General features: G+C 47.8%; 1 protein-coding gene across 1 annotated transcript in view; it reads left to right on the top strand.

Moving 5' to 3' along the window:
- Positions 1 to 3,750: 3,750 nt before the first annotated feature.
- Positions 3,751 to 10,087, top strand: part of ADAMTS17 (ADAM metallopeptidase with thrombospondin type 1 motif 17) — a 345,625-nt gene continuing 339,288 nt past the window's right edge. The window contains exons 1-2 of the mRNA XM_003788635.1: positions 3,751 to 3,846; positions 4,253 to 4,623. Of these exons, the coding sequence (XP_003788683.1) occupies positions 3,768 to 3,846; positions 4,253 to 4,623 (450 nt within the window). The 5' untranslated portion in view covers positions 3,751 to 3,767. The remainder of the gene's footprint in view (positions 3,847 to 4,252; positions 4,624 to 10,087) is intronic.

Here is a 10,087-nt window from a genome sequence, read left to right on the forward strand (position 1 = left end):
GCCACCTTAGGTGTATGTGGCTGGCGCCTTAGCTGCTTGAGCCACAGGCGCCGAGCCGATGTGGGATAATCTTACTGGAGTTAGATGATATCTCACAGTGGTTTTGATTTGCATCTCTCTGAAAATTAAGGATGATGAGCATTTTTTCATGTGTCTATAGACCGTGTGCCTGTCTTCTTCAGAGAATTTTCTATTCAAGTCCCTTCCCCACTCTGAGATGGGATCATTTGTTCATTTCTTGTTAATATGTTTGAGTTCTCTGTGGATTCTAGTTATTAAACCTTTGTCGGAGACATAACCTGCAAATATCTTCTCCCATTGTGAGGGCTGTCTGCTTGCTTTACTTACTGTGTTCTTGGCTGTGCAGAAGCTTTTTAGTTTGATCAGGTCTCAGTAGTGCATTTTTGATGTTGCTTCACTTGCCGGGGTGGGTGGGGTGAGGGGGTCCTCCTCATAAAACATTCGCCCAAGCCAATTTCTTCAAGAGTTTTCCCTGCACTTTCTTCTAGTATTTTTATAGTTTTATGTCTTCAGTTTAAATCTTTAATCCAGTGAGAGTCTACCTTAGTTAATAGTGAAAGGTGTGGGACCAGTTTCAGTCTTCTATAGGCCGCCAGCCAATTCACCTAGCACCATTTGTTAAATAGGGAATTTTTTCCTCCACTGAATGTTTTTAATTGGCTTGTCAAAGATCAGGTACCGGTAAGTAGCTAGGTTTGTCTCTTGGTTCTCTATTCTGTTCCATACATCTACCTCTCTGTTTTTGTGGCAGTACCATGCTGTTTTTGATCACTGTCGATTTATAGTATAGTCTGAGGTCTGGTAGTATAATTCCTCCTACTTTGTTTTTATTTCTGAGTAATGTCTTGGCTATTTGAGGTTTTTTCTGATTCCATATAAAACGAGATATTATTTTTTTGAGATCTTTAAAGTATGACAGTGGAGCTTTAATAGGGATTGCATTAAAATTGTATATTGCTTTGGGTAATATGGACATTTTGACAATGTTGATTCTTCCTAGCCATGAGTATGGTATATTTTTCCATTTGTTAACATCTTCAGCTATTTCTTTTCTTAGAGTTTCATAGTTCTCTTTATAGAGATTTTCACATCCTTTGTTAGGTAAACTCCCAAATATTTCATCTTCTTTGGCACTACTGTGAATGCAATAGAGTCTTTGACTGTTTTTTCAGCTTGTCTATTGTTGGTGCTACAGATTTAGACAATATCTTTAATAGTGTAGCAGTAGGGACAGTCCTCTACAGCTGGAATCCAACCCAGGGACAGAAACAACATATATTGGCTGAACACCATCCTGTCTTCAATCCACTTTTTCAGTTCCTGTTTCTCCCTCATATTCTTTGTAATTAATATTCTGTATTCAGTTCTCTCTGTTTGAAATACCTAGAGTGGTATCAGTTATCCTGATTGGATCCTGACATAGTATCTTTCCTCAACATACAATATTATATAAAAAGAACACTAAACATTAAAAAAGTTTGGTGTATATTCTTCTAGGCTTTTCTGTTTGACTTTATATACATTTATCTGAATCCATACAAATTATTAAATATTTGAATGTGTTTATAAACATATTATCATTTTGCTTGCATCATTCTACAACTTTTTTTTAAATTTAACAATTGATCTTGGAGAGCTGACCATATTGTTACATATATGAGATTTTTGCATTTATTTTAATTGATGCTTGGTGTTTGAGCAGCCATTTAGGCAGTAACAAACATGTTTTTGCAATTTTTAATAAGGTGCCATGATGAACATTCTTGCACATGTGCCAGTGTTTCTCTGGGGTAATTAACCAGAATGGAATTACAGATTTGTAGAGTGTGTGTACATTTTTACTTTTACCACAGTTTGCCCAATTTCTTTTCTTTCTTTCTTTCTTTCTTTTTTTTTTTGAGACGAAGCCTCATTCTGTCACCCTGGGTAGAATGCCATGGCATCACAGTTCACAGCAACCTCCAACTCCTGGGCTTAAATGATTCTCCTGCCTCACCCTCCCAAATAACTGGGACTACAGGTGCCTGCCACAACGCCTGGCTGTTTTTTGGTTGCAGCGGTTATTGTTGTTTGGTGGGCCTGGGCTGGATTCTAATCCACCAGCTCAGGTATATGTGGCTGGCACCTTAGCCGCCTGAGCCATAGGCACTGAGCCAATTTTTAATCAAAGTGACTGTGTCAATTTATACTTCCATCCATAGGCAGGAGTGTATCCTCTCCAATATGTGATATTTCCAAGCTCTTTTGTTTTGGTCAGCCTGGGAATGAAATGGTATCTTGTTGTTGTTCTTTAGAGTTTCAGGTCTCTATGGACTAATTTTAGCATTTGAGCATCAGCTGATAGGCTGATGATGATAACTTCAAGCTGATCTTATCAGGCTGCATGGCCCTTAACTGCATGGTTTTCAGTGGTAAGCTTCTGAGGTGACTCTTTTTGCCAAAAAGCTGCACTTAGGAAGCTCATCCTGATTTTTTGTCCGGCAAAAAATGCTGCTGAGCCTTCAGTTGGCTGAGGCTATTGACCTGGATATAGTCAAAGGAAGAAATAAAGCCCTGAGTCTGGACAAGGGCTTGATGCTCTCAGTGACTGCAGGTGCCAAGCACAGGTGGCAGCAAGCTCCCAGGGAGGGCCACAGCTTCCCTCAGGGTTCATTAAACTTAATGGAAGCTTCCAGCAGAGTCCAGTAGGGAATTATAACCTTTTTGCTTTGAGAAAACAGAAATGCGCAGACAGGAAAAAGAGGAGAAAGCTGAGCTGTTATGGTTATGCTTCGGTTAATTCTGGGTTTTTTTTTTCTTCCTACAAGCCGCTCTTGAGAAAACTAAAGGAATCATCTTTCCTGTAGAACTTAGTTATATTCTGGTGAGAAAATAACCAACTCATGCTGTTTCTGGAAGACTTAGGTTCAAGTTCAGGCTTTGACACTTTGTGACCCAGTTTTCTAACCTGTAACATTCCATCCTGCCTCCTTTGGTAGCCTCCTGGTGTTAGTAGACACAGCACCAAGACTGAGGTCAGGACCACCAATTCTAGCTTCTGCTATAACAGAAATGCCTGGGTAACTTAAGCAAGCTCCTTAAGCTCTTTTTTCCTTAGGTTTTCAATTTGTAAGAGAGCGTGAGCAAGTCCGTTCCACTGGCTTCTGTGAGATAAGGATCACAGGAGGTATGAGAGGTTAGGATAACCATATCGGATGTTGCCATTAAGTGTAAACCCAGGTGTGCAGGAAAGTGGACTGGGATTCTTTCCAAACACAAAAAAACATTATGCTTTCTTGGATAAAACCGGTTGGCCAGGACGATTTCTGGCCTGTTTTCCTAGGAAACTGGACAGGAGAGTGAGAAAGGATTTCCAAAATGAGGACAAGCTCTGAAGACCAGTCTGGCGTCCTCCCGGTTCTTCCAAGATCTCGTGGCTGGAGTCGGCTCCCGAACGCCACCTGGTGTCAGGTCTTCGCTACTGCCCAGAAACCACGTGTAAGAAAGTGCTTACAACCTAACTACGCACTTTGGTTTAGACCCAATGTAACCAATAGGGAAGGAGCAGGCGGAGCAGAGAAAAGCAAAAACCCAATCACCTCCTGCTTCCAGAGGGGAAGGAGGGGCTTGGGCTTTACCACGTTGGGTTTGTCCGCAGCGCTAATTACTTTTTCCGAAGGCTGGAAGGCTGCACTCCGGCTGGCGCCGCCGCCTCGCGCGCTCCTGCTCCGCCGCCACGGTCCTGGGGGCTGCTGGTCCCGAGTACCATGTGTGACGGCGCCCTGCTGCCTCCTCTCGTTCTGCCCTTGCTGCTTCTCTTGGTTTGCGGACTGGACCCGGGCACAGGTATTGCCCCCTTTCCCACCCCTTTTCTTCGCCTCTGTCTCTAGCGACTACCTTCTCTCTGCCGTCCGGACACATCTTGGCGGCCCGGCGCAGCGGTTGATCGCTGACAGCGCCCCAGGCGGAGAGGCGCGGGTCGCGCCAGGAGGACTGGGCTCTGGTGGCTCCGTGGCAGGCACGCCGCCGCGGGTTCTCCGTTGCCGATGCTTCGGCGCCGATCCCAGAGTGCTCCGGCAGCCGCGCCGGAGACCTTTACCAATTGGCTCGGGACAGGCAGAGGCTCCAGCCGGCAGAGAGGTGCCCAGGAGAGGGGTGGAAAGGAAGTGCTTGCTCCGGGCCGTCCCCGCGCTGGCCGGGCTAGCCCACGGCTGGACCCCGCCGCGCTGACGCGTCTCCTCTCTCCCTGCAGCTGTCGGTGACGCGGCGGCCGACGTGGAGGTGGTGCTCCCGTGGCGGGTGAGCCCAGAAGTCGTGCACCTGCCGCCGCTGCCCGGAGCTCCCGGGCCTAGACGGCGGCGGCGCCCCCGCGCGCCCCCAGCCGCCCCGCGCACCCGGCCGGGAGAGCGCGCCTTGCTGCTGCACCTGCCGGCCTTCGGGCGCGACCTGTACCTGCAGCTGCGCCGAGACCTGCGCTTTTTGTCCCGAGGCTTCGAGGTGGAGGAGGCGGGTACAGCTGGACGACGAGGACGCCCCGCCGATCTGTGCTTCTACTCCGGACGCGTTCTAGGCCACCCCGACTCCCTCGTTTCGCTCAGCGCTTGCGGCGCCTCCGGCGGCCTGGTACTGCCCGCACCCCTTCTGGGTCTGCCTGTCGGGTCCGTTGAGGCGCCTGGGTGGTCCCCGTAAAGGGCTGGGGTGGGGCGCCTCGGCGGGAATTCCAACCTCCAAGGCTACCCAGAGGGAGCCCCCCACCTCCCACCTCTTCTCACCTCGCACCCCGACTTTCTGGACTGTCCATGAGAAAAGAGGGTGGGATGGGCAGCATCAGAGTCTGGCGCTTCCCACCAGCTGAGCTGAGTCTGTGCGGAGCCTGCACAAATCCAGGTTGCTTTGGCACACACGCTTCTGAGCACAGATGTAGCATATCTAGCACAGATCAAGGATAAAACTGTCAGGGCCCTAGACACAGAGGGGCCCTTCTTCCAGGTGTAGCAAGAACACTGCGTTTGTGCAGGTGTGTATATGTGCGTGTCACAGGAACACACCTATACGTGGATAGCTTATCTATTCATGGCTAAGGAGATGGAGTGGGCATTCACCTGCCTTCCTTCCTTTTGAGTCTTTCTGTGCCTAAAAAAGAAAGTTTGGAGAGGGTCTCCAGACAGACACAGTTAACCCCACCCTTCTTAGTTGAGAAGAAGAGAGAGCATTTTGCCCTTATTCCTTATACCATTAGCAGGCCTCTGTCTGGCATCCACCCCAAGCCAGGCCTGAGGGTGCTTGCAAGGGTAAGACTCTGTTCCTGCCCCCAGAAGCTCTCTTGCTGTGAAAGCAACTTCCCTATCCCCAAGACCTTGCCCTGATGCATTTGGGGCACCTGTGACAGGTGCTCTGAGAGGCAGGGGGAGTTCTTGTGTACTGTTGCTTTTCCTGTGCTCACACTTGATCATGTGGCCACACTGGTGCCCAAACACTCCTCAGCTTCTCCATCATGCCCCGACCCAAGGAGTGCACATGGCCAACAGATGGGCTTCCCCCAGCAAAGTCTGGTATCAACTTAGAGCATGAAACACACGGGTTGTCTTTCTCTCTTTTGTCATGACTGGCCTCTGGTGAGGCAGTTTCTGATATTACTTTGTATCTATCCTTCCCAGGCACGAGAAATGCTCCCCCTACCTCATCTTGTGCCATCATATAGAATTTTCTGTTCCTTACCCAACACAGTCTGCAGCATGTCATGGAGAGTCTGCTCCCACACCTGAAAGCCTGGGTGTCCACATGTTTCTGGAAGACTTCTGCCCTCTGCTCAGCACTGTGGGGGAACTGTGGGTGTCATTTCCTAGGATCAGCCCAGTTCTCCTTTTAGGAGTTTTCTGAGATCTCATTAGAATGTGGCCCTCCTTTGCTCAACTGGGAGAAATTGGCAGCTTTAGTGAAAGAAGGAAAGTGGTATAGACCTTGGGCAGGGGGCAACTTGGTGTCTGTGGGTGAGTACACTTTAGTAGGGTGAGAAAAGCTCAGATCCCTGCAGGGCTCGGGTCAAGGCTATATCATGTTCTGGGAGGGACTGGAAGGCACACATCATTTTTCCTGTTTTTGCCAAAATGTTTAAAGTCTAGGTCACATCACTGTACTGTACGTGGAAACATCTGAATTCCATTTGCTGCGGTTTAGTGAGTTTCGGTAGAGGTCAGAGTTTATACTTCTCGGTGTAAAGTTTCCAGTGAGGAGCTATCTGTGAAGCAGCTGAGGGTGGAAATCTGGATAACATTGATTTTAAATCCTCGCAGCTTGAGATCCAGGCTCTCTAGCAGATGGCATCTAAGCCAGTTTTGCAGGGAGACTGTTTTTCCCTTAGGCACCATGTGAGGGCGCTGTGCTTTAGATAAAGGAACCCCGCCAAGAGGCTAAGTTCAGTGTGTGCCAGGGGTGGGTGGACCTCTTAAGACTTTAGCTTTTAAATTCCTGCTTGAGCAGACACTTCTGTTTAGTCTGCCTGTTCATCTCATTTGTGTGAACCGTATGTTGGGTGATTCCCCCTAAGTACACACATTGACCGAAGGCAGGAGAGCAGAGGGGATGGGGTGGCTTGGAGTGGACCTCTTGGTTGCCAGGCAGTATTGAAAGCATACAGAAAAGAAAGCAACAGATTCATTTTTGATTTTGGTTCTCAGTTCCAGTGGCTGGTAATGTGTTAGCTGCTCTTGACCATGGTAGAAGCATTGGCAAGGTGATGATGTGGGGCTGTGTGTGTTTGTCAGGACAGACCCAGCTTTAAGGCATGGGAGGAAGCAGTGTCAAGTAGATAATTTTGGTGGCTGTGGATGGGGCTATTTTAAAGCCTCCTTGTATCTAAAAAATAGAAGGAACAGGAGTCAGCAAACTTTTTCTCAAGGACCAGGTAGTCAATATTTTAGGTTTTTGCAGGCTTACATCGTAGTCTTTGTCACAGCTATTCAACGTTGCCTTTTTAGTGCAAAAGCAGCCATAGACGGTATACAGACAGATGGGTGTGGCTGTGTTCAAAAAAACCCTTATTCCGGATATTGAATATCATTTTAATTGCTAGTAAGTTCCACTGAGTCTACCTTCTCCAAAATGGCTTAGCAGTGAGTGTTGAATGCAGGGGGAGGGGGAATGCAGGCTCTGTTCTGTGTTGCACAGAACCCTTGGTGTCTGTCTCCAGACATCTTATCTGTTTAAAGATGACAGGGAACGAATAGAAAACTCCTTTCCATCTTGTTCCATCAAGAGGAGAGGCACAGGCCTGTGGCATTTCCCCTCTTTGTGTCTTATCTTGAAAGGCCTAGTCAGCTGCACTTTTTGGATCTTCAAAGACCTTGGGCTGAAGTATTAATTGTTTTCTGTTTATGCTTCATTTTATTTACATTTCCAGGAGTCTTTAGAGGACAGAATGCAGGTTTTTTGTAATACTTTCTACAACAATATAATTTCAAAGCAGCAAACTTTAGGCAGGTGAAGAGGTAGTTTCATTCCTAATGAATTTATGTAAGTTCAGATCAGCTGCTTCTGGTGGCTAGGACCAGATCATAAAGGCCAGCAGAATGAATCAAGTTAAACCTCACAGGTAGAGAGGACGGTGGAAATGGCACTTGCCCTTGAAGGACAACATGAGCATTAGGCTCTGAAAAGACTCTTTGTGGCTTGTCTGAAATGAGTGGCTGAAGGACCTATTTTAGGTAAAGAGAACAGAACAGAGGGGAGGACTGGAGGCCTCTCCCACTGGGTCTGGTCTGCTGGATAGTGGCCATTCTTTCCTTGATGGTGCTTGTAGGTTCTGGGAAGGCCACCCGCCAGAATCTGTCCACCCTTTCTTGGCTGAGGCTGTGGCCTGCCAGGGGTGCAGTAGGGGTTATTGGGACCAGAAGAACACTCTGAGCTATGGGCTATAGGACATTAAGCCATGCCCATGTTCCAGGTTATGTGAAAGACTGTGAGAAGGTCAGAAATTCTCCTCTGGAGTTACAGCCACTAGCCACCAGATCCTGATGTGCAGTCTTCCTTTTCCAGATTGGTCACTGGGGTTGACATAGTGGCCCAGCCCTCTCCTGATCTAGCTGGTCAGCCTGACTGCAGAACATGTGACCATGTTGGTAGCACATCAGCTAGGGGTGTCTTGCACCCCAGAGTTCTGGATAGCTCTTCCTCCCAGGTCACTTGGGAACTTTTTAATAAGTTGCCCTCTGTTTTGTAGGGAAAGAAAGGGAGTTCTGATAAGAATAGACAGAGGCTGAGGGGAGCCAGCAGATGAGCAGGTGGCTTAGGTTAGAAGAGGTTGGGACCCTATTTTTAAGAGGGCAGCCTGCATTTGCATGACTATTGTGATGAAGAGGCAGGTTTGGGACATTGTTGCCTCTCCCTTTAGGAGAGAATTATTAAACTCTCTGATAAATTACAAGATTACCCAGCTTTATGGTGGTGCATCACTTGATTGAATACAGCTGGGCAGGAATTTGTCTCAGCAATATTATATGCTACAGAGACCATTCGGAAGACAGTAAATAGACTACATTATTATTTTATTTTATTTTATTTTTTTTAGAGACAGTCTCACTTTATTACCCTCAGTAGAATGCCGTGGCATCACAGCTCACAGCAACCTTCAACTACTGGGCTTAGGTGATTCTCTTGCCTCAGCCTCCCAAGTAGCTGGGACTACAGGCACCCGCCAGAATGCCCAGGTATTTTTTTGTTGCAGTTTGGCTGGGGCTGGGTTCGAACCCGCCACCCTCGGTATATGAGGCCAGCACCCTACCACTGAGCCACAGGAGCTGTCCTAGGCTACATTATTATCTGCCACTATGTTGATAGGTATCTGAGGAAGGCACATAGTCCTAAGTGGTTAATATGAGTGGTTAATATACTCATGCACAGTATATGTGTATCTGGAAAATACAAAGCATGTATTTGGAGCTTTGTAAAAGGAACAGAAGAAGGGCAAAGACAGTTGTGCAGTTTGGCAGCAGGGAAGAATCAAAATGCTAAGGCCGCTGGTCTTCTTTGGAGGGATGTTCATGGAGCCTCACAGTGGCTTCTCTTTTTTTTTTTTTTTTTTGAGACAGAGCCTCTCAAGCTGTCCCCCTGGGCAGAGTGCGGTGGCATTACAGCTCACAGCAACCTCCAACTCCTGGGCTCAAGCGAGTCTCCTGCCTCCGCCTCCCAAGTAGCTGGGACCACAGGCGCCCGCCACAACGCCCGGCTATTTTTTGGTTGCAGCCGTCATTGTTGTTTGGCGGGTCCGGGCTGGGGATTCGAACCCGCCACCTTAGGTGTACGTGGCTGGCGCCTTAGCCGGTTGAGCTATAGGCGCTGAGCCACAGTGGCTTCTCTTAACCCTCTTTGTCCTCTCTTGCCCTCCATGCTGTGTGCTTCTCCTGATTATCATTGCTCAGGGCTTCGTCCAGCTGTCGCTCTCCAGAGCTGGGCTGGGCTGGGCTGGCACTTTTGAGGATGCCGGGAACAGTGGCTTCTGCCCCAAGCCACCCATGAGCATTACCTAGGGCACACAATTACATTTCTTCACTTTGAACTTCTCTTTTGTTGACAACATTTTACAAAAAGAAAAAGAAGCAGGCACAGTGGCTCATGCCTGTGATCCCAAGGACTCTGGAAGCTGAGGCAGGAGGATCGCTTGAGCCCAGGAGTTTGAGGTTGCAGTGACGCTGCACTCTAGACTGGGTGAAGAGCAAGACCTTGTCTCAAAACTAACAACAAACAAACAAAAACCCTGCAAGATGAGAAGATGATGAACCCAAGAAGTCATCTTTGACTGAATGCATTCTTGGAGTTTATTTCCTGAAATCTGAAATGCTGCAGCTGCCTGAACTTGGATGTGTGTGATGGGAAATGTTTTTGCAGCCAGTATGTCTGAGGGAGCCATGCAGAGTCCCTGGTTAACCTCTCCACATGTGTGCTTCTGTGCACAGGCCTTCAAATGCACAGTCACACTTGTTCCTCAGGGCTCAAGTCATTTAACTCCTTTGAACCTCCCCACCTGCAGCCATAGCAGGGATAAATGACATTAGCTTTGCATGGCTGTTGATGGAATGGAAGAAGATAAAGT

The sequence above is a fragment of the Otolemur garnettii genome, unplaced genomic scaffold (assembly GCF_000181295.1).
Source record: "Otolemur garnettii isolate 467f Iridium unplaced genomic scaffold, OtoGar3 scaffold00029, whole genome shotgun sequence".
Taxonomy (NCBI): Eukaryota; Metazoa; Chordata; class Mammalia; order Primates; family Galagidae; genus Otolemur; species Otolemur garnettii.